This window comes from Anguilla anguilla, chromosome 10 (genome assembly GCF_013347855.1).
Source record: "Anguilla anguilla isolate fAngAng1 chromosome 10, fAngAng1.pri, whole genome shotgun sequence".
NCBI lineage: Eukaryota > Metazoa > Chordata > Actinopteri > Anguilliformes > Anguillidae > Anguilla > Anguilla anguilla.
Window position 1 is genome coordinate 11,403,947 of NC_049210.1, and position 24,241 is coordinate 11,428,187.

Consider the following 24,241-nt stretch of genomic DNA (forward strand, 5'->3'; position numbering starts at 1 on the left):
CCAAGAAACCAATTGTCCAATTACTTTTCAAAGTAGCTGGATAATAATCCCCAAAAATGGGGAGACTTTGTATAAAAAGGGCTGTATGTCCTACAAAAATCACCCGGTATGGATGTGAATACATCAAATTAAGGCTACACAGTCTGTACAGCTGTACAGTCTGTACTTTAACCTCTTATCCATTGTTACATTTCAAATCCAATGTGCTGGAGAACAGAGCTGAAACAACTAAAATTGCGTCACTGTCCAAATACGTACAGACTGCACTGTAACTCTAATTCACGGGAAAGCGGGAGAAAGTGATACGTAGCTTTTTTTGGCACGGACCGCACTGGCCTCTGGATCATTCGTCCTCGCCGCCGACTCAAAAACACCTCCTTTTGCAGTTCAGTTCCAGAATCGCCACGGGGACCATCTGTCAGAAACAGGTGCCCAGTTCACGCGGGGGAAGCTAATAAGGGCTGCCGTGTGTTTGGCTCCACGCATACCCGCAGAAGCTAACGCTAACGAGAGCGGTTCGGTTTGCTCCACCTCACAGTCGGCTTGTATTGATCGGACTTCGCTCAGTGCTGCAACACAATTTGGAGGAAATGTGTTGTGTACAGATCAGCTTTCAGTGTGTGTTTATGAGTGTGTTTTCGTTTAGCTTTCATGAAAACAGCTTACAGTTGTACATTTATACTGTTAATTATTTTGTTTGCGTCCCACTCGTGTTTGTTTTCGTTGCGGTTGGGGATCTGAAGAGCAGTAGGCCTATGTTGGGGAGTTTTCTAGACAAAATGAACACAGTGAAGTTATTCTTCATATTTCATGAGTGGAAATAAATAGCTTAAACATCCAATAAGACCTAACAAACATTATTGCAACCCAAAATCCCAAGGATAATCTTTTGTGTCCTGTGTTTGTTGGTGTCTGACCCTGATCCCCTGGCTTCACAAGTCAGCTGTTCTCTGAAACCTGCCTTTTGACAAAATATTAATGGCTAGCTTTATACTAGAATTGAGCCTTTATAATTTCGCAATCTCTATTTTTCCAGCACAGAGCTGTTTTATTTCATGTTTTAATCAGCATGATCTTTGGCTGTGTTGACCCTTCTCCAGTGTTTATACTGCAGTCTCTGTGGTTGAGATTGTCCATCTTCAGTCCTCTTCAGGACTTGTCATTCTTGACCTAAACTGGATAAATAGGCCTACTTATCTCCATTATAAGTGTTGTAGGGGATAGTGTTCCTTTTGTATGAAATCACATACTTTGTGTCACATCCCTACACATACGAGCAACTGACTGACCAACTAGCCCCTGGATTTTTTTTGTCATGCTTACTTCCACAGTCCTTTTGAGGGCTCCCTTATAGTGTAGATAAAGCCAGAGATATTTTGTTATATTTTAGACTCCTGCTGCATTAAGTACAGTAGATGGGTACTGTAAGCACAATGGATTTTGTGTGGGTTCAGTAGATGAATCTGTGGTCTCTGTGGACTGTCTGTGAGTGCATGAGGTGTATGAGGTGAGTCACTGAGTGGATGGCATGAGGAAGATGATGGGGGTGAGGAAGAACGCAGGGCAGCGGAAACGGTTGGCATCGCCAGTGCCGCTTGTGTCCTGGCATGACCTTAATGCCGCCCCTCCCCTCCTCTACTGGGGCAGTGCTGCTGGCACAGGGCAGATTTGGCAGGAGGTGCTTCCTGGTCTCGGACATCTCTTGTCCTGCTCTCATCCAGTTCTGCTCTTCTCTCAGTTCCTAATAGCCAGTGTATTTGTAAGCCCACCCTATTCAGAAACATCTGTCATCCGAGTAGAATGCAAGCACACTGCAAAAAAGGCTGCCTTAACAAGTGTTTTAGTCTTGTAATGAGACTTAAAATCTTACTTTTATTTCTCTCATGTAGTAAATATTAGCTTGTTTTAAGTGTCTTTTTGCTTATCAAGTGAAATTGACTTGCCCCATTGGCAAATCTTGAAATAAGTCTCACCTCATTGGCAGTCTTATTTAGCAAAATATGACTAAGATAAGACTAAAATACTTGTTTAGATTGACTTGTTTTAGGTTTTTGCATTGCAGGTACAACCGTCAGATGCTCTTGTGGGCTGCTTCTTTTCATTCTGCAGTTGGCTGAGCTGTGCAGACACTGCATCAGTGCACAGCTGAGACAGGCAGGCTGCAGGACCAGGTTGACCAGAGGAGTCCCTGGAAGCACCATGCTGACCAAAACTCTCTTGAGTGGGGCTGAGGCCAGTCACGCTTTGGCTTGCAGGGCTAACTCACGTAGCTGCCGCTGGCACTGCTCCAGACCGCAGGGCCGTACGAACGCGTCACCTCCTCAGCGCCGGTTCTCCTGCTGGCTCCCCCTCAGGGAGGCCCCTCATCCAGCTGCTCCGCCCCGCACAGCTGCAGCGCACCCCACCCCCCCCAGTGCCGCAGTTATGTCAGCCCCGTCCTCCTTCCCGCCGCGCGGCTCAGCGAGGGTCAGAGGCCCGCTCGGCGTGGGCCCCGGCCCGTGTTTAGTCGGCGGTTCGTTAGTGTGGGGGGTGGGGGTGACAGCTGCTCTGCAGACGCCGGGCAGCTGCACGGAACGGTCCATCGGCGCCCTTTGAACTCGGTCTCCAGAGGCGTGGAGGGGCCTGGGTTTGTGTTCAATAGCCTGCTGGGGGCTCGGGGGCCGTGGGGTGAGTGTATTTACAGCGATGGTGTCGCAGGCAGGCAGGCAGGCAGGCAGGCAGGCCACGCCCACTGACACGCGCGCGAGTGTTCCCGCGGTGATGGACGCACCACTAGCGTAGGCTCAGGCCGCAGGCAGCTAAACGTTCTCTAAACGGACACCTTGGGCTAGGCCTGCAGCAGCCATTGTCTAAACGTCGCTTACGAAGACCAGCAGCGTAATGAATGCTTGTCCGTTTCTGTTTGAAGGTCTCCTATGTCATCCATGCCCAGGGGAGGGACCACGTGATCGTCCTGCAGAAAAACGAGTGAGTACTTTCTGCTAATCTGTTCCCCCCCTTCTCTCAGACAGCAGCAATATTACTCAACTTTATACCTGAATTTATTTTTATGAAGCGCTTGTCACGCAGTACATAAAGAGGAGGCTCACGATTGATGGCAAAGCTGACAGCATGCGCCTGCAGGAACCACTACAATCGCATTGTGTAAAAATCCACTGCCAAGGGGAAAAGCAGTTTTATTACAAGTGATAGCTTGTGCTCTGTGGGAGCGCATTACATCACTCACTCGTGTGACTGAAAAATAGCTGCCTGAGAAGTGCCTGCAGGTAATTTAGAAGATGGAGTTGAGAAGGAGTTGGCAGTTAGTGATGTTAGCAATGCTGGTTCTCCCAGCAGAAGGAGATAGCAGTTAGTGATGTCACAGCGCAGTCCTCCCAGCAGAAGGAGATGGCAGTTAGTGATGTCACAGCGCAGTCCTCCCAGCAGAAAGAGATGGCAGTTAGTGATGTCACAGCGCAGTCCTCCCAGCAGAAGGAGATGGCAGTTAGTGATGTCACAGCGCAGTCCTCCCAGCAGGAGGATATAGCAGTTAGTGATGTCAGCAGCGCTGGTCCTCCCAGCAGAAAGAGATGGCAGTTAGTGATGTCACAGCGCAGTCCTCCCAGCAGAAGGAGATGGCAGTTAGTGATGTCACAGCGCAGTCCTCCCAGCAGAAGGAGATGGCAGTTAGTGATGTCAGCAGCGCTGGTCCTCCCAGCAGAAAGAGATGGCAGTTAGTGATGTCAGCAGTGGAGTCCTCCCAGCTGAAGGAGATGTCAGTTAGTGATGTCAGCAGCGCAGTCCTCCCAGATGAGGCCTCGGGGCGGGGCCAGTGGGCAGATGGATGGGCTGCTGCCTGGGCCCCCGAGTCTGGAGTCCATTAGCCCAGAGAGGCATGTTTTTTTAATGCAATTAAATGGAGCACACCAGAGTTTCTTTTCTGTCCTCGCTTGGCTTTTCTTCCACGAAAATCTAATGTGCATTATGTTTGTCAGTGTTTGGGAGGGGGTTGGGTTGAAGTGAACAGTTAGTGTTTGTGCAGCATGTCTGTCAGTGTTTGGGAGGGGGTTGGGCTGAAGTGGGCGGTTAGTGGTTGTGCAGCATGTCTGTCAGTGTTTGGGAGGGGGTTGGGGTGAAGTGGGCGGTTAGTGTTTGTACAGCATGTCTGTCAGTGTTTGGGAGAGGGTTGGGGTGAAGTGGGCGGTTAGTGGTTAATGGTAAAGGAGCCCGTCCTCAGTTGCGTCCCCGTGGCTGTGGGCCTCCTGTGGGCCCTGTGTGAAACAGAGCCGTGGCGTTCTGCAGGTGAGTCAGTCGCCCGCTGTTTTCCGCGTATCTGCGGAGAGCGCTCGCTTCTCGCAGCTGGGCGGGCAGATCAAAGTGCCGCAGATTAATCACGCGGCCAGATCGCCCGCTGCACTCGCGGCTCCGGATGACGCACGCGAGACAAACACCAGATGCTCATCTGCGGCGTCCAGCGAAGGGGAGGTGGGGAGGGGAGGAGCAGCAGACATACGCGAGCCCTGGGGTTATCTGAAACATAAGTGTCCCCCCCTGGAGATTTCTGGGGGGGGGGGTGGCGGGGATACTTCTGTAGGGGGCTGTGAAAATTCCCCGGTCCAGTCTGTGTTTGTCTCCTCGAACTGAACCTAACTGCCCTGTCTGGTCCTGCAGGCTGCTTCTCCCGGATGACTTCACTGTGTACTCGTACGGGAAGGACGGCTCTCTGATCACAGAGAGGCCCCGCGTGCAGGTAAGAAACAAACAGCAGGAATTCAGCGTGGCCAGCGTGAATTCAGCTGTGTGGCTACATTACGGTCCAGGGACTGATCTCGGATCAGTATCCACCCTGCCCAGAGACTGATCTCAGATCAGTATCCACTTTGCCCAAGGAATGATCTCAGATCAATATCCACCCTGCCCTGGTACTGATCTCAGGTCAATATCCAGCCTGCCTAGGGGCTGATCTCAGATCAGTATTCACCTTTGGTGAAAATGGTTGGGGCTGGGCTTAATTGATCCCTGGCTGGGGGGCAGAAAGTACCCAGAGAACGTGCAGGACCTCTTTTACACGGGCACAGTCTATCAAAATAACAGCACTTAACTGGTCATACGATATGGGTACTAAATCCAGTGCGATTTATTTTCCTGATCCAACATTCCTTGAATAGATGTTCTCTATTTGAGCGGTGACACCAGTGTTGTTGTTGTTGACGTGAGGAGATTGTTTAGCTGAAAACAGAAGCCTCCCCACACAGGCGTAGAGTGTGGCACCACTAGGTAGCAAAATCACAGAGTGTGACTTTTCCTTTCTAAATTAAGCAGCTGCCAGAGCATGCCGTGTACGTGAGTCATGTTTGTAGCCCTCGAAATTGGCACGTTTTACACTCTGCCCCTCATTCCACGTTCTGTGCGAAGCGAGGTTAAATCATCCACAGCAAGGTGCTCTGAACAGCCACGAAAAGGCTGTTTGTTGCCCTGTACGGTCAGGCCACCCGAATGTTTGAGCCGGGCATGTTTGTGGAGCTAAACACGATCCTGCCATTGGACGGCAGTGGTGAGAGCACATTCTTTGGCACAAAGTTAATATCACACGCTGATCTTCCCCCTATTATCCTTTGTTTTTAGCGACCAGAGAACTAACATCCACCTCAAAATCCTCTCTCGCTTTATCTCTCTCTCTATCTCTGTCTCTCTCTGGTATTTCTCTCTGGTGTGCATTGGGAGTCGGTATGTTGGTATTATTAACAAGAAAAGTAAATCTGTCAGTCGACACAGAGCGAGGGAGAGCGCGAGCGGGAAACGTGCGTGTCTGAACAGAGCGCTCCTGCAGTAATCCAATCCGCTTCTGTCGGGCAGAGGAAGCGGCAGGGGGGTTCGTTCCTGTTTCTTCTTGCCTTCGGATCAAATCGAATGACTTTATAACTGCAGGGGCAGAATACAGCTTTGCGAAGGAATGCTGAATATGTCGTCTGTCACTGTCGTTCTGGAGAATGACTGTAGCTGCAGCAGAATGGAGGTGGTGTTTGACCGGTACACTTCACTGCTGTACGTTTTACTGCTCGCGGGCAGTATGGACGTGCTTCAGCAGCGGTCCCGGGCATGGCAGCGTCATCGCACTGATGCAGAGTCCTGTCCGCTTCCTGTCAAGGCGGATTGGACACCGATTCCCACAGTCCTCCGGGGCGCATGACTCACTGCCGAACAGTAAATCGTGCCAGAACTGAAACTGGGCTGTCTGTTTGCTAGGTACCTCAGCGGGATAGACCTGAGAGTTGGAGGAGAAATCTCTGAGGAAGAGGTTATTCCAGAAACTGCACTGAATGTACTTTGAATGTTATTGCAGGCACTTTTTAATATCCAGATATCTCTAGATCTATTGCAAATATAGGCTACGCTGTGTAAGATTTTCATCCTTCTGACATGCTAAGATTGCATTTGGTTATGAAGGTAAAGTTATTGAAAATTATATTAAAACATTAAATGTTATGTCCTGTTAAAATAATAGGTATGACCCTGTACTGTAAATCCACCAGAAATGAGCTTATGAAATGAGAAATAGGTTTCATCTGAAACCTTTTGTTTGCAGTTCAGCATTTTGAGTTTTGCCAAAGTAGTGTAGATGATGTAATGTCCACCAATGAGTTGCATGTGTGCTCCCACTTTTTTCAGTTTTGTGTTCACCAGTCCCAAGTCGACCAGAAAATTTCCAGCTGCGTCCCCTTGGTAGACTATGTTCTCTCTCTCTCAGTCACTCTCTCTCGCGCTGTCCCTCGCTCTCTCCTTCGCTCTCTCTCTCTCTCTCTCTCTCTCTCTGTCTTGTTCTTTCTCGCACTCTAGCTTGCGCTGTGGCCAGTAAAGATTTAGGGATTGTGGAACAACTGCTTTGTCTCAGAGGAAACAGCAAATGTGCAAACAGCCAGTGTGGATGAGTGTACTGGGGTAAAATGTACCCATTTACCAATTTACCATACTTGAGTGGCCACAGGCCAATCTTCCCCGTCATAATATGAATGTAATGCAGCTACGCTGTAGATATGGAAATAGGGCCAAAATATTCCGGGCAGTACACCCCTCACTGCTACTCACACTAATCATCATGACTAATACTTATTCCCGGAACACAGGCGTGCCTTTCAATTTCCTGGAAATGAATTTTAGTTAAATTTTTAATATATTTTTTTGATAATAGTGAAGTTGTAGAGCTAGTGTGGGAGACCAGGCTTTTGGAAAAGTTCCGGCATTATACTGTGAGTTTACTTACTGCTAGTACACCAAATGAATAAAAATGGCCGCTTTGGTATCAGTCTGGATGGACGTGTTACTGTGTGTGTGCCCACACAGCCCCAGCAGGTCCTCTCACTGACTTGGCACAAGAAGACAATTAACACTTAGGAACAGATGGATGGATTTTTTATTTATTTTTTAGAATTAGTTCAAGGTTATCATTTAACTTCTGAGTTGTAAACAAAGACATGTTTGATTATCATTGACTATCTCTTGCCTAGTGCTTGAGATTCTATAATAACAGATTTTTCATTATGTTAACTATTTCATCGGTCCATCTCTTTTTCCTTGTGATCCCAAAGGAATGACTTTGTGAAGCAAATGTGTAACAACTGCAGTGTTGTTTATTTTTATTTCCCAGTGTTAGAATTGGAATTTTAACCTCATCCTCACAACCCCAGATTTACATGTCATTAATACCTGTCACTGGCTCAGAGATTCCCAGCAGTTCTTCGGGAATTAGCATGTTGCCAGGCTGCCCTGACAATCTTAATGCAAAACAGGAACCATGGTATCGTCAATTAATCGCAGCATGTAAGCTTTAGAGAGCTTTCGATGCTCTCTACTTTATCTGAGAATCACTGGCTCCCCGCCCTGTCAAATTTGTGAGAGAATAGCGCTAATGTGACCCAGAATTTGGTTACGCAGGAGCCAATGGGGCCTAGAGACACTATCTACCGCAAGAGTCAACCTCAACAACAGGAAATGGACGTCAGAGCCTATACAGATTGAACAACCAGATCAGTCTTGGTGATGGAAATATATGAGCAAGACCACATTTTCCTTCCTATCTACTTTTCTGTAGGGTCACAGGGCCTCACCGTTTGATGTGCAATGTGGGTGTTGTTGCCTGCAGCCCCACAGGGTGACAAGCAGTTGATGCTAGCATTATCAGACTCTTGCTGTGAAGAGAAGCATGATTATGTAAACCTCCAACTGATCAGGTCAGGCTGAATCTGGGTTCATGTTGCCGCTTAGCAAGTAGGCTCGGCTCCATGTCGCTCCAGTCCCTCTCCCAGTCCAAGCCCTGCCGCAGTGGGCTTTCAGTGGGCTTGGGAGAGGGCGTCTCTTCACGCCCCAGGGGAACCCCGCTATTCGAGCGGGCGCCCACAAGTCCGTCTGTTGAGCTGCACGCGAGGCCTGTTTCTTCGGCTCGTACGCACTAAAACCCAACGCGTGGCGTGCGGCGTGAAAAGAAGCAGCGACTGGCATCGTGCGCTGAGGAGGGCGGCACGCTCCCGCCTACGCTCTCCCGAATCGACGGCGGAGGCTACGGCGCTGTTGAAAAGCACGTTTTGGCACTCCCAAGTTGGGAGAAAAAGGGGGAGGGAGCATCAATAAACAGTTTGTTCAGATGAAATTAAGTGATGCCAGCTTGTGTAATTCGTCATTCCGTTTAGTTTACTCCCACAGACTCGCAGTGCCCCTTGTCCGTGTTACAAGGTGGCAGTGGGATTTTGGAACAGTTACTTTCAGCAGTTTGTACTTGCATAAAAGCTACGTGCCTGCAGAATGGCGACAAGTGAAGCTAGGATCAGTGCTGTGCTCTGGACATTTTAACAGCTCACAGTTTCCACATTGCTGTCAGTGAAGTCAGTTTTTTGGTGGGTGGCTGAGGTGTTACTCTTCATGCTGATGTCATCCCTGTAAAAGTGTCCAATCTGCTGTAATTGGTGAGCAGGTTTCACTAGAATTGTGAAATCAGGGTGACCCCAGCTTTGCTGACCACTTCCTGTGTGACCATAGACACACGCACACAAGCCCATGGCTTGTGCTCCAGGGCTGCGTAGTTTTCCAGACTGGATTCCTGGTTTTCCCATACACTTTCATTTTTAGATGTCTTCCCTTTGTGAAACGCATAAAATCCCTCATTAGTTAGGATTTTTTCCAACTGTCTCCATTGTCCTTGAACCCGGTTTTGAGCTTGTATTCAGTTTCCATATTCCATTGCATCAGAGCCTGGGATATGTGCTGGATGGATTATCGCGTGCCACGCTGTGGCCATTCCGGCTCCTTCAGTAGTTCTGCTCACTGTGGGCGGAAAGTGCTGGAAAACAGGGAGTTACGGCACCGAAAGCAGTTATGGCTGTTTTTTTCACAGCTTAACGTGGTGCTGTTTGTGCTGCTTACTAAGAGTATGTTTGTGATATAAAGCCTATATTTGTGCTGACTGAAAAATAACATAAACTTAAATTATATTTGATAATTCATTTGAAGTCCCCTGTCATTACTTATTCTTCAGGGTCATTGGTGCATGATGTGTCAAAGTTGATCTACCGTAGAGATTTAATAAAGCTGAAGTACTTGAGCACTCGGTTCAGAAGCCAGAGCAATATTGTTTATTTATCGCACACTTTCTCAAGGAAGAAAGGAAGGAAATATGAGTAGCATTAAATTCTTATGCCTAGAATCACAAGCTCATATCACTTTAAACAGGGTTAAACAGGATTTCCTGTTTACGTGACATCATCACCACGACATTGCCTTCATGTCCTGTCTCAGAACTGAATAATAGGGTTGGTCTGGAAGGGAAGAAAAGGAAGCGGCTCCCGGTCTTAGACTCCTGGTGGGCCTGATCTGCCTGGTGCCAGGGCCTCACAGTGGTGCCTGCTGCAGAGGGCACCATTACACAACGGGCCCTAGTGCTCATTTTCTCTCCACTGGAATTTCATCCTTCTCTCTGCTGTGGAAGACTTGCGGGGTTTTCCTCTGGCAAATTCAGCAAATATGCATTTTATAACTTGCCCATTTTCTAACTTTCATAACTGGAAAACCCGAAATAGTTATGGTATGTATAGTACGTTTCAAAGGCTTCTTAAAAAGGGGAGGGCTTGTTTGCAGCTTCTTGTCCTCTCTGTCACCTCCCGAGGCTGCCCCGGAAAGACACTTCATTAGTCATCCTTTCCACATTCTGACAACCCACGGCCAGATCTTACAAGTGTGAGAGTTCAGTTTGTTCCAGGGACAAAGGAATGAGAAACCATAAACAGCCAAAGACTCTGCACAGTGACCCATCCTTCTCCGTTTTTACCACAACGTACTCGTGGTGCGTTTGAGCAGTGAGCGTGGTGAAGGGTTAAATTACTCAGTAGTTCACCACATTCCTTAGCTCAGTGAAGTATAGGAAACTCTGCTTTCCTTTTTCTTCATTGATGTAGAAAGCAGAGGGTAGCAGAGATAGAGAAGAGACCACGGCTGAGAAATTGCCGTGGCGGGGATGAGAACTCGTGCATGACTTGAGTGAGCAGCCCTACAAACTGCCGCAAATCTCACCCAGGTTTTTTTTTGTTTGTTTGTTTTTAAATGGCATCATCGCATGAAGTTAAAGGCAGACGTTTTCTTTGGAAGCAGACTCCTCGGCTGTCTTTTGTCGCCACCTCGACTTTTCAGGCTGTCGACGAGATGAGTGTTCCAGACGGCCTCTCTGGCCAAACCCCCCCCCCCCCCCCCCCCCCCCTCGGTTGGTATGCTCACGTTCCCTATTTTTGCTCGGTCTTCACCACCCACCATGCGCTGGGTGCTTCTGAGTGCCAGTAAGAAATGACAAACGCTCCACACATCTGGGAGACAAACCTGTCGGGGGGGGGGGGGGGGGGGGGGGGGAGGGGGGGGCTGCCGTGACCCACAATGGCTCATGTCATTCCCGACTGCCGCCTGAAGAATATCTGCCATTGTGGGCCCCACACACGCCATCTCAAGTCAGCACACAATGCCTCGATCTCTCGGGGTGGGGGAGGTCAGGTCCTTTTCTCCTGCCACTTACCAAGAGGTCCTTTTCATATGAATGAACATGACTTGTTAACACCTTGCATACTGTACCTTACACACCAATGGGAAATTTTCACCTTTTTTTCCATAATTCCCCCCCTCAATTTTAAGGAATATCTGTTGGCTAGATTTAAGGTTGTGAATTGATGGATAAAATACGCTCAAGACTTAAGGCAAATAAGACTTCTTCACATTTTTGCTAAATTTGACTGAAAGTAATATATTCAATTTGGCTAGGTGTCATGTGGTGCTAATCGCTACTTCCATCTAGTGAAATGTAGATCACAGAACTCATTTTTCAGTTTTTGCTAAATTACTGTGATAAAGGTGCTTTTTGTTTTGATACCAGTCGCTATGACTGTAATGCAAAATACTGAAGTTATTCTGTTTTAAAAAATGTATTTATTTATTTATATTTTGCTGGCTCCAGACGAGTTTGTTTGCTGAGGATGTGATTTAAAGAGGCAAGCAGCTGAATCGCAGTGGACGAACACACACCAGGGAGGCGACAGCAGGAAGTTCCTCCTCAGAATATAGACTGGGAGTGCGATGCCCGGCGCAACAGGAAGTCTTATATGTGGTCCCGCGGGAGCGATACAGGAACTGTCTGCAAGTCCTGCGCCAAGCCAAAACTCCTCTGGGATACGGTTGGATCCCCCTCTCTCTCTCCGTGACTAAAACGTTCCCGGATATGGGAGTTTGATTTCCTTTGGGTCAGCTGTAGACTGGCTTTGATTGCGCTACGGTTTCTCTGCTATTGACGTAAGAAGCATACGTGGGAAAAAGAAAAAAATTCATCCCTGGTTCCCGCCGAAATAATCTTTATTGGGGATCTGCTGTGAAATTGAAGGGGCACAGCATCAGTCCTTCCCTGGAGGTGTGGAATTGGAGCACCATAGATATCCCCTTGTGAAAAGGAGAGCTTATCAGACAGCCTTTTGGCGCTCTGTCTCTGTGGAGCCCTCTCTGGAGCGGAGCCCCGTGTCTCTGCGAGGTGCCCCTGAGAGTGAGCGCTGTGTGCGCTAGGCCCCGCTCGGAGGAGGGCAGGGTGTCCCCTCTCTCTCAGCCTCCACTGCCCCCTTATGTCAGCTTCCCTTTATAACCGCGGGACACGCAGAGGTTAATTAAAAACGGTCAAGCAAATGTTTCTCTTAATTAACCGGTTATGGGATTAGGTTGGGAGGAGCAGCCGCTTGAAACTCCTGTGGAGCGGTCGGTTTGTACTCCTGTCGTTTGCTCTTTTGTACGGCGTGGGAGTAGAAAGGCTTGCCCTCCCCCGCCCCAGCCCCTCAGCAGTGATGCCAGTTCCTGGTAACGGCCTGCGTCAGGCTGGAGAGTTGGTTCTGTGCCAGCCGTGCACACGCCCAGCTCCATGCGCGCGCCCACACACACACTTAGCTCCATCCTGTCTGGTCTGGAGAGGGGGGATTTCAGAGATTGTTTGTCTCCTTCCCGATTACAGTATTCATAGCCAATGTTTAACCTGGAATGTATTTGCTGAGAGCTTTTTAACCCTGTGCTCCAGGAGATCTGCAGTGAGGTTTACTGCAGAAGGTAAACACCAACAATCCTCTGAATAGTGTGCAGGCTGTTCTTTTCAATAGTTGTGTTCTGGGCTGCAGTGTTTTCTAAAACTTCACATGTGCAACACATCACTGGTAAGACGATTAGGTCATGCAGTCGCTAGCACGCTAGAGGTTGCCAGGTTTTTTGACGGGAGGGGCCAAGGCAGCGTAGTACAGGGACAGGGGCGGAGAGCTTGCATGCTCTAGCTCCACCTCTGGTCAGCCCCCTTTGGAGATATAAGCACGCTGCCTCCTCCTTTAAGGAATGTTTTACATGGAAAATTATATCTGCTCTGCCTCTCCCCTCCACCATCTATGGGTCCCATTGTGACTCCAAACAGTTCAGACCACCCACTGTCCCTGTCTGCTAACTCCTCGTGCCAAACACTCATGCTGCCATTGCAACAGGGCCTGATCAGTGTTCCAAATACGCTTGAAGTGAAAGCCACAGGCCAGTGATCTTTTACCAGCAAAAAGGCATCCTGTTGTGTGGTTGGCTATCTGTACCCTGCAAGCCAGTGTAGATGAGTGAATTCATCATCTGGTCCTGGTCACGGCGTGGTCCTGTTTGGCTTGGTACAATCACTGTCCCGTGTACGGCGTGTGAAAGTGACCTTTGCCCTCTGCTCCCTCCGGCAGGATCACTGCCATTACCAGGGTTACGTGGAGGACATGGAGGGCTCGTCTGTGGCCCTCAGCGTCTGCGCAGGCCTGAGGTAAGGGGATCGACGCGGCCCGTTCTGCTGTGACGTGGCCTGGGGGGGGGGGGGTCGGATTAAGGGGTGGGGATCGGATTAAGGGGTGGGGGGGCGGGGGTCAAGATTACTAACTGTCCAGCGGGAGAACAACCTCCCTCCATTACACGTGGCCCTGCCGGAGTCTGCAGGGGCCCCCTCCCATCGAATCATCCCCCGTCCAGTCAGCACTGTCACATGCAGGGTTAAGGGGAAGTCTGGCTTTTTCCACCTCGGCTGCCAGCAATGTGAAGCTCTCGTCCATTTTCCTGCTCATCTCTTCGTTTTTCCCTCTCCTGGCCGCTCGACGGAAGGAGAGAGCCGACGATGAGCTCTCTCTGCACTCGCCGACTCCGAATCGCCTCAGCCCGTCTACCTTATGTAACAGCGCGGGGTCGTTAGATCTAATTACAGCCAGCTGTGCTTTCCCCCCCTTGTTTCCAGGACAGCGTTTAGTGGGGCGCTGGATGTGGGGGAAACTTCCTGAAAAGCCGGTCTTTCCTCACAGTGTGAGTTCAGGCGCACGGTGGGATTGTTCTGTGGACCTGAGGGAGACCGCTGGGCTGTGAAGGGGGAGCGGTGGCCTGAAGTGTGCCGTGGCCTGAGCCGCCATGATTAGCTCAGCTAACGCAGGCACGCTTACACCGTCACACCCCCTACTGTACCCTAACCCTGTGCAGAACTATCACAGGCTCATCTGTAGGAAATAATGCTCATTATTATTATTATTGTTGTTGTTGTTGTTGTTGTTATCAGAGCAATAACATGATTATTATTGTTAGTAGTAGTAGCACTATAAATAGTAGTGCTAATTAAAAATCATTTTAAAAAGTATGTAAAATAATAAGCCTTAGGAAGAGAAGCAGTGCTGGGAAGTAGTCTGTTACTTCTGCCATAGAGGCCTCAGCCAGCCAACCACAGGGCACCTGCCAGTGTCTGACAGGGCCGCAAGCCCTCCACTCTCTGCCCTGGAAGGAAAGCCAGCGGGCGGCCGGTAAATCTCCCAGGCACCACACGCGCTCCCCGTCCGCGGCCCCCCCGCCTTGGCCAAGAGCGGGCGGGGCCAGGCCAGGCCAGAGGAGGGAGGGAGGGACGCCATTGTTCTCCATGAAAGGGGAATGAGAGCGGGGTTGTGTCTGTTTACTGTTGCTCTGCCCTACACACCGCGCCGCTTGGCAGGCCTGTTTAAACGTTGTGAATGGACCTCGTTAGAGATGGAAACGAGGCGAGCCCTCTTCAGCGGACCACTCCTCGCGGTCGCGGGGTTTCGCGGTAGCGGCGACCCCTGGGTGATGTAATAGACTGAGCGCTCCTTTGTCCTCCCGAACGAGAAGAGAAAGTAGATAATGGCTCTCTCAATGTAATGCGTTTTGCTGCTCTACGGGGAGTCCCCATTGTGTTCTTTATATTATTTGTGTGAAATGTCTTTCCCCCCTCAACTCAGGTCAGCAAGTTTTCTCTGAGAGCAAACTGTGCTGCGGCCAAGAGGCTTGATCTGGGGTATTTTCGTAATGCAGTTGGGTGATGTGTGGCAGTTAATGAGCTGTGTTGCCTGGCCGTTTGCCTGCCTTGAGTTGGATACATTTATCCAAGCACGTCTTGGGCCAGTGGCAATGCCACAGGTCAGCCAACAAGAAGCAATGTGATTACGATAGCTAGCTTCCATCAGGCTGTTTAGCGTGGGCTTGCTTAGATTCCTCATCGGTTGTCAAAGCTGTTTGAGGCATTAAACACGCGCTTATTAGAACTGCATTGTGGGATTGTGCTTAACTAGCCTGCTTGCTACCTCCAGGGGTGTCCTCCACATGGACAATGGGAGTTTTGGGATCGAGCCCCTGGAGTCCTCCACTGGCTTCCAGCACCTGGTGTACCGGCTGGAGGACGTGCGGACGGAACCGCTGAAGTGCGGGACGGCCCACTCGGAGACGGACCACACCCAAGACCACGACCATGACCATGACCACGACCATGACCACGACCCACGGGCGGTCCCCGTCAGCCACCTGCTCAGAGTGAGTGACCATATTCCACCCTCCCCTGAAGGTCCCCCGACACTCTCTTAAAGGCCTGAGGTTCCTCTGTATATAATACTGTTGCTATAGCGCTGATGTTCCCCTCTCTGTGTGTAATGCCTGTGTTTGCTGCTATTCTAGAGGAAACGAGCTGTGCTGCATCAGACGCACTACGTGGAGCTGCTACTGGTGGTGGATAATGACAGGGTGAGTAGACCTTTCACACTGCTTATGTGCTGTCCTGCTGTGATTTAGTCACAACATTCTTTTCAGTTATCAGTCGGCCTACTGTAGCAAATTACTAGTTTATATGTATGTTGATTAAAGGGAAATGTTATGGTGAATGTACCATAAAAAAAATCTACAACCTCCCCAAATTCTCCCACGTCACTCCTCTGCTGCGATCACTTCACTGGCTACCGGTCGCTGCCAGGATCCGATTCAAAGCCCTGACCCTTGCCTACACTGCCGCCAACAGGACAGCCCCCATCTACTTGCAGGACATGACTCAATTCTATGTGCCTGCTCGACCACTCCGCTCTGCGGCAGCAGGGCGTCTTGCAACCCCTCCCACCCACCCAAAGGGATCACAGAGCTTCTCCACCCTAGCTCCCCAGTGGTGGAATGAACTCCCCGTCCCTCTCCGAACCTCCCCCTCACTACCGCCGTGGCCTGAAGACTCATCTCTTCAGACTATACCTAGAATAACCACCACCACGCTGTATATATATTTTTTAAAAAATAAAAAAACCCTTTTCCTATCACTTGTTACATGTTGCCCCCATCCCTGCACTTCTTGGTAAATTGTATTCGTCCTAATAGTGTAGCTTATTCTTCTGCCTAGTTTGGCTTTGCAGATGTTAGACCAGGATAGTGTTCATTGTTCTCGGCTAGAAATAGCTGTACAAAATAAGTAATTGTACCTTACTGAACCCGTGTTCAGCAGTTGTCTACGATCATGAAAATGCACTTTTTGTACGTCGCTTTGGATAAAAGCGTCTGCTAAATGAATGTAATGTAATGTAATGTGTGGAATGCAAGCAGGTTTACGGGATAAAATGGTATAAAATGCTGTCGGGACGGTGAGGACTGAGTGAAATGTTTTATGTTCTGAATCCAGCAATTCTCCTGGCTAACACCCTCATTTAATGTCCGGCACTCTGAATATCCAACACAAGTGCATCAACAGTTAAAACGTCTAACTTATCCAACATATTAAATATATTTATTTGATTTAATAATTTGGTAATTATCATTAAAGATATTAATTAGCAATTAAATCGCCAAATTTCTTGATAAGCAGAACAACCTGTTAGATCAACAAAATATAGAACTCACAACCAGATTAAAATTGAGAAATTTATTAAGTTACAACAATATACAATGCCTGATCTAAAGATGAAGGTCAGCTGCCTTAAATAAGAAATGTTACAGAGAAGGACAGGTTACAGTCACAAAAGAAACAAATGAAAGAAAATCCCAAACTACAGCTTGTTTCTTGCAGGTTCATCTCAAGAAAACCAAGATTAAAGTTCAAAAACCAAATGGCAGCTGAATCTTCCAGAAAGTCAGGGATGAAAATGTAAAAATGCCAGATTGCAAGACAAAAATGTCAGACCCTACACACACCAAAACTACAGGCCCAGATGAAATGTTTAGATTCTTCAGATATCATCCCTCGAATCTCCACTGCAACAGATGTTAGCTGGCTGAAGTTAAGCACCCGAAAAACTCAAGACTCCCAGAGTTAAGGTCCAAATTTTATTGTGTTGCCAGAGAAGGGGGGGGGGAGTGGTTGAGAGAGAAGTGGAGAGGATGGGTGAGATGTGGGAAGGGGGTCAGAGAAGGGCTGTCTTATGTGAAGGCTTGCAAATTTGTGTATTAAAGTGGCATCATGTTGTTGGAAGCAGGGCTAAGCGCTATGATATTATCAAATGATTAATTGTCCCACGGTCTTTATAATGAGACCAAACATGAATATGTTAGAAGGTAATGTTGCTCAGCTGTTGAACAGCCCTAAAAACTTAGAAGTTTACTTCTGCTTCTAACAACTGAGGTGGAATTGTAGACAAATAATTGTTAAAGCCGCCAGCTGTAATCTTGCCCTTCAGGCTAAATGTTTTCCATGTAACAAAACCAATCGCACCCTGTTGGTTTCCGCTTCAAGTTGGAATGGTCTCCATAGAACTGTAGGTTTCAACTATCACACCACAACAACCATTATCTATAGAGACATTAATATTTTCAATTAAATGAATCACAGGTTGCATTCAAACGTAAAATCAAAGGGACATTTTCTGGGCTTTGTGCGGCATTTTCTTGGCCATGCTGGGTCTCAGAGTGTCCTGTGTCTCTTTAAGTAATAAAGTAATAAAACTTTCAATGTAAGTTTTCAGGACCCTTTGAATTTTAAGGGGAGGGGGAAAAAAAACAAACCCTCAGCATGACTTAATTGCCCCAAGGATGCTTCCTTTGCTGTTTGTGGAGGGGGGGGGGGGGGGGTTGGCGGGGGGGGGGGGGGGGTCAGACATAGATAACATTCCTATGGTCACACAGGGCAAGTTTGCCAGATAACAAATTTTATTGTCTGTTTCTCAAAGGTGGCAATCTAAAAACTAGATATCCGACAATGCAATGTTTTTCTCCTGACGTTGACAGGAGAAAACGTTGCAGCAAACGTTGACGTTGCTGTTTTTCAGCAGAAGTGACCAAATAAGCATGTGACACTGTCTTTTTTTATTTTAGTGTGTTTATTTTGGCTTTATACAACATCAGCTGGTGAAAAGTGACCTCTGTAGATCCTTGCCAACGCTGTCCTCTCTCCCTTCCTCTGAGCCAGTTTAACTACATGAACAGGAACCAGACGGCCGTGCGGGAAGAGATGGTCCAGCTTGCCAACTACATCGACAGCGTGAGTCCCATTGCACAGAGCAGGAAGGATGATGCGCCAATCTAGATTTTGGGGCCGGAGGCCATAGAAATTGCATTTTTTGAAAAAAGTTACCAATAGGAAGCAAGTCAGGCCTGATTTCCTTAGTGTGGAAGTGTCCAAGCTTATCTGAAACAGGTCGGTGTGGATGACTTTTCAAGACCTCGATAAATAGAATCGTGGGTGATGTAGTGCTGGGTTAAACAAAAACCTGCACCCACACTGACCATTTTTGGATAAGATCGGACACCCCTGAGTTAGTGTATTGAACACAGCCTCTGTTGATCATATATAGATTGTGTTGCATTGATTTGTTGTACACTGAATGTTCAGATGTGCATTTTGAGCAGTGGATCTTTGGAGGCTGTGCGTGTGGTGAACTGCTCTCCCTCTGTTTGATGGCAGATGTATGTGGCCCTAAACATCCGCGTCGTTCTGGTGGGGCTGGAGATCTGGAGCCAGGTGAACCCCATCAACACGGACGGCAGCGCGGGGGAGGTCCTGGGCCGCTTCGTCCAGTGGAGGGAGCAGAACCTGGTGCACCGCCGCAGGCACGACAGCGCCCAGCTCATCCTGTGAGTCCACACCCCCTTTCCCCATCGCCCCACCCACTCTCCACACCGCCACGCCCCTTCCCCGCACCATCCCCACCGTTTCCCCACACCACGGCTCACTGTACCGCCTCCGCTCTGCAGGAAGAAGAGTTTCGGGGGCACTGCGGGGATGGCGTTCGTCAGCACGGTGTGCTCGCGGAGTCACGGTGGAGGAATCAACGCGGTACGCTGCTCACCGTCGCCCCCTACAGTCTGAAAGACTCACTGTTACTCACTGTGAGCATGTTCACATTAGCATGTATATGAGCAACCGGTTTTTAGTTTTGCATCAGAAGAGAATCGATGTAAAAATGACTAAAAGCTTCTAAGCGTCAACAAGCCAAAATGCGATGTGCGGTGTCCAAGCTCTTAACTGACCTGACTTTATTCCCACAGTACACCAGCACCAACGTCCAGGCCTTTGCGTCCATCGTTGCCCACGAGCTGGGGCACAACCTGGGCATGAACCACGACGACGGGCGGAACTGCCTCTGCACCGTCGGCAGCTGCATCATGAACTCCGGAGCTACGTGAGTGCCCCCCCCCTCCCCCACTGCGTACGGCAGACGTGGCGGTCCGTCCCTCAGCGCTAACCCCCCTTCTCCCCCCCCCCTCACAGCGGCTCCCGCAACTTCAGCAGCTGCAGCGCCGACGACTTCGAGAAGCTGATCCTGCTGAGCGGCGGCAGCTGCCTGCTCAACATCCCGCGGCCCGACGAGGCCTACAGCGCCCCCTTCTGCGGGAACAGGCTGGTGGACGTGGGCGAGGAGTGCGACTGCGGCTCCGAAAAGGTGAAGGGGCGGTTACGTCACCGCCCTCCTCTCGGTTAGCGTAGCGTAGCTCTGACTAACCTAGAAACCGAAACGGTCTGGAGCCTCTTCCTCTACCCTGAAGCTATTCTCTGAGAAATTAAATGAAAACAGTGTCTCATCTTAAAGTTGTAGGTTTCACAGGGACTCTTAGATGATGTTTGCTGCTGAAGCATTAGCCCTTGATGCACTTACATGCCCTGCAGGCAGAAAGGATCTTTCATTTCCAAACGGTCCTTTCATTACATACACACGTAATTTATATTTGAATTAGAGTTTTTCTGTGGGAAAAGGCTGCTAGCTCCAAGCCGACGGCCTGAACCGCGAGGTTAATTTAGTACTGCTTTGCACTTCTAAGGAAATCATTTCCCGCTGCGTTAGCCTGTGTGCCTGTTGGAGCGCTAGCAGGGATTGCAGCGGCGTCGGCGTTTCGGGCTTGTTTATATGCACCGCGGCCCTGCGGGAGGGGAGTGCGGGGGCTGCATTTTAATCAGGCCCCAGGTCTGAGCGCGGCGCTCCGCTGGCCAGACCGAGCGCTGCAGATGGGCCGGGCGCGCGTGCCGGCGAATCGGAGGGCCATGGCGGCCGCGCTGACCCGCCCGCGATTCTCTCCCCCCTCTCCTCCGCCCCCCTCCCGCAGGAGTGCGAGAAGGACCCCTGCTGCCAGGCCAAGACCTGCAAGCTTACATCGGGGTCGCAGTGCGCCGATGGAGTGTGCTGCAAGAACTGTCAGGTAACCCTCCCGCCTGCCCCCCCCCCACGCCCCCAGGGATCAATATCATTCTGCTGCTGCACTCAAACAGGACTATCAATGGGCCCGTCACTCTGGTGCTTAGTATGTCAAGCCAGGTCCTTGGAAAATTCAGGGAAAATGTCTGTAGAAAAAGTGCTCACAGCTATATTGACTACTGCAGTGGTTCCCAATCCTGTTCCTGGAGTTTGACCGTCCTGGAGGTTTTTATTCCAAACCTTGCCACACCTTACTCTACTAATAAGCAGCTCAACGAGACGTTGCTGTTGTATGGAGTGTGCTTCGTTAGGGCTGGAGTAAAAACCTACTTTACGGTAGTAGATCTCCAGGAACAGGGTTGGGAACCACCGGGCTACTGTATTGACTTCGGACAGCAGACATAGAACTTTCTGCACCGCAGCATCCAGGCAGTCAGTGGATCACTGACGGCCATTTTCCTTCCTCCTTCCTCCCCATCTCTCCGCCCCCCTCATCACCCTCTTCCTCTCTTTCTCCCCTCAGTTCCTGCCGGGGGGGACGGAGTGCAGGAGCAGCATGGACGAGTGCGACCTGCCCGAGTTCTGCAACGGCTCCTCCTCCGTCTGCCAGGGAGACGTCTTCAAGCAGGACGGCCACCCCTGCAAGGACAGCCAGGCCTACTGCTACAACGGGAAGTGCCAGCACTACCACAAGCAGTGCCAGGCCCTTTTCGGAGAGAGTGAGTGCTCGCCTCGCGCGAGAAGCCCACTGAAACAGTCTTTGTGTTGAATCAGCTTTCTGTGTATTTCGCTTCGTCTTCTCGTTTAGAGGTGGGAGCAGAGCTAGTGTTCAGGGAGAACGAAAAGATTCCCTCTTAGGACCTGAGCGATTTGTTATTTGTGTCCGAGCGCCCTCTTGTGGTCTGTTATGTTTGCTGCAGTTCAGGAAAATAAATGGTCTAGTGTCCCAGTCCACTAGAGACTAAAAATGTTGCGTTAGTGTGACCGTTGAAGCTGATGTTCTGCAAACCTCAGCTGAGTGAGTCCTCCATTTTGTGAGCAGAGGCCAAGGCTGCCCCGGAGCTCTGCTTCAAAGACGTCAACTCCAAGGGAGACCGCTTCGGGAACTGCGGTTACCAGGGTCAGGGCTACAAGAAGTGCGAAAGCAGGTCAGTGCGACCCGGCTCGCGTTAGGAAACCGCACCGGCCGACGGTCGGTCGGGTGTCAGAACCGTGCGCTGACCGCTCTGGACCGTGGCCTTCCGCAGGAACGCCATGTGCGGGAAGCTGCAGTGCGAGAACGTGCAGACGGTCACGGTCTTCGGCATCGAGCCCTCCATCATCAAGACGCCCATCGCCGGGACCACGTGCTGGGGGGTGGACTTCCGGCTGGGGTCGGACGTCCCCGACCCGGGCATGGTGAACGAGGGGACCAGGTGCGAGGAGAACAAGGTACAGTGACCCAGCCGGAGTCGGGCCTGACCCTCCAGCCAGGCTCATAGCATCATAGCATCATTATATGTCATGTAGAACATACGTATTTGACATAACTACTTGCTGCTCTGTCAAAAGGGAATTGGACATTGGTTCACGCAGTGGACCATTCATCACTGTGAACATATGGAGTTCTGTGGGGACAGCCATTAACAACACTCCCCTTTTAAGTTGTGGTCCACCCAAGGCAGAGCTAGGCTTCTAAATTATATGTATTTTTTCTTACAAGCATCCTACAAACCCCTTTCAAATGACATCATAGGGAACCGAGATCTTTTGGGATTAGAAGTTGAAATAGACTGGGGCAGGATTTGGAATAACAATTGTCTGTCTTCAAAGAACCCCAATCGCCAACTTATTAATTTTAGCTTTGTACATCGGCTATTCATCACTTTGTGTAAGCTCTTCCTCATGATATCGATATCTAGCCCCATTTGCCGGTGTTGTTGGTTCCTTTGTACATATAGTGTGGGAATATCCCAAGGTGACTACATTTTGTAAACAAATTTCATCCAAACTCTCCACGGTTCTTTCAATAACAATATCACTTTCTCCAGAAGTACTGGGAATTAGTTAATTCACTGCTGCTTTGATTTAATCCCCAGGTGTGTTTGAATTACCAATGTGTGAACGTGGACGTTCTGAAGTACGACTGCAACGTGCAGGAAAAATGCCATGGTCATGGTGTAAGTGCTCTCACCGTTAAATGAGCAACATATTTCCATGTAGTTCAGTAAACAAGTTCACAATTAATCTTATTCTGTTCTTATCAGTTAGTAGTTAAAAGTGCACCTGTTTGATTGACAGGACGCATCAATTGTGTGGACACAGTTGACTAAGTCCACTCAGTTGTTTATTTTAATTGTCTGCAAATCCTTATCTCTGTTTGATTGGTTGGTGTTTGTGTCCGATCTCCTCAGGTGTGCAACAGCAATAAAAACTGTCACTGTGACAACGGCTGGGCCCCTCCCAACTGCGAGGCCAAGGGCTACGGCGGCAGCATCGACAGCGGCCCCACGTGGAACGGTGAGAAAATAGCTCTTAGCTCCCCCTGCTGGCAGAAAATGGCAGAAAGAAGCCTCCCCGGTCCCGGCCCTGCATGTTGTCTTTTAACTTGGACAGCTGGGTGACCCGCTGCATAGGCGAGGGAGTGTTGCGGGAGTGACGCCCGCTCTCCTCCTCCTCCTCTCCTCCGCAGATAAGGACACCTCCACCAGGGACGGCCTGCTGGTCTTCTTCTTCCTGGTGCTGCCCCTGCTGGCCGTGGGCCTCTACGCCTTCTTCAGGAGGAACGAGCTGCGGCGGCGCTTCTGCAGGAAGAAGAGGTCCCAGGGCTACGAGTGAGTACCGCGCGGCAAAGCTACATTCATCGCCATGACAACACCACCTTCATTTCATTCATCTCACATGGTGCTGAGTAGTCCAAAGCTAGCGATAGCAGAACAGGGATATTAGGGCAAAGTGCATATTTTCATTGTGAGAACCTTCTTGCATATTAAATCCAGTTTAAGTGCATAGATGGCCTTGTAAAGTGTCCTAAGGTGCAAGACCGTAAACTGAATAAGTAATTTAAAAGATAAAGGACAGTCCCTAATATTTATGCAGGGCTCTGCATTTTTTCTAAGGAGCACTTGTTATCCTAAATTGAAAAATTTTGGAGCACACTAATGCATCCCAATTAATAGATGTACTTCTAAAACTTTTTCTAGTTAGCACACAGTTTTCAGGAGCTGAGACTCAAAATGGGAGAGCTGTAGAGCCCAGTGATGTTGTCATGGAGCATGATTACCGTGGCACCTGCTACCTACTGTGATGTCACAGCTCCCTCCCCTGCCTGCTGTGACCCTAATCTTTCCACACAGGGCCAACAGCAGACCTCCGCCCCTGAGTGGGCGGGGAGAACCCCAAAGAAGCAACTCCAACAACATCGTCAAGGACGGAGTGAGTGCCCCCCCACCCCCCAGAATTTACTGTTCACTCACGCATGTGCCGCTTCAACGATAACAGAATAAACGCTAAAACTAACTGAAGCCATCTTTTAACATAGATAGTTTAGCCTGGTAAAAAAGACTTTTCTCCTTCTCTCGATGCCTCATATACATGAGCTCTGTGCCTTAATCTTTTCACAGATTTATTTGTCCAGCTTTCCAAAGGAGTTGTCATCATGTCTACCAATGTGTTCATTTTTGTCATAGTGCAGCCTAGTTTGGACAACTGGAAAAGTATTTGCTGTTTTGATATGAATAATTATGGGTTAAGAAGTGTTCTTGACTGTGAGCTGTCTATTAATGTATCTTCTCCTGGTGTGGGACATCAAAGTGAAAGAAACAGGCATGTTTTACAGTGTTCACGATATGTGGTAAATG

General features: G+C 49.3%; 1 protein-coding gene across 2 annotated transcripts in view; it reads left to right on the forward strand.

Moving 5' to 3' along the window:
* adam9 (ADAM metallopeptidase domain 9) overlaps nt 1–24,241 on the forward strand; it is a 37,142-nt gene that overhangs the window by 9,319 nt on the left and 3,582 nt on the right. For both annotated transcript variants that reach the window (XM_035378551.1, XM_035378552.1), the window contains exons 3-20: nt 2,909–2,967; nt 4,651–4,729; nt 13,236–13,312; nt 15,123–15,342; nt 15,484–15,549; nt 18,182–18,253; nt 18,677–18,846; nt 18,967–19,048; nt 19,261–19,394; nt 19,484–19,655; nt 20,314–20,406; nt 20,926–21,121; nt 21,445–21,550; nt 21,650–21,833; nt 22,481–22,561; nt 22,796–22,901; nt 23,074–23,215; nt 23,738–23,816. In XM_035378551.1, the coding sequence (XP_035234442.1) occupies nt 2,909–2,967; nt 4,651–4,729; nt 13,236–13,312; nt 15,123–15,342; nt 15,484–15,549; nt 18,182–18,253; nt 18,677–18,846; nt 18,967–19,048; nt 19,261–19,394; nt 19,484–19,655; nt 20,314–20,406; nt 20,926–21,121; nt 21,445–21,550; nt 21,650–21,833; nt 22,481–22,561; nt 22,796–22,901; nt 23,074–23,215; nt 23,738–23,816 (2,118 nt within the window). The remainder of the gene's footprint in view (nt 1–2,908; nt 2,968–4,650; nt 4,730–13,235; nt 13,313–15,122; nt 15,343–15,483; nt 15,550–18,181; nt 18,254–18,676; nt 18,847–18,966; nt 19,049–19,260; nt 19,395–19,483; nt 19,656–20,313; nt 20,407–20,925; nt 21,122–21,444; nt 21,551–21,649; nt 21,834–22,480; nt 22,562–22,795; nt 22,902–23,073; nt 23,216–23,737; nt 23,817–24,241) is intronic.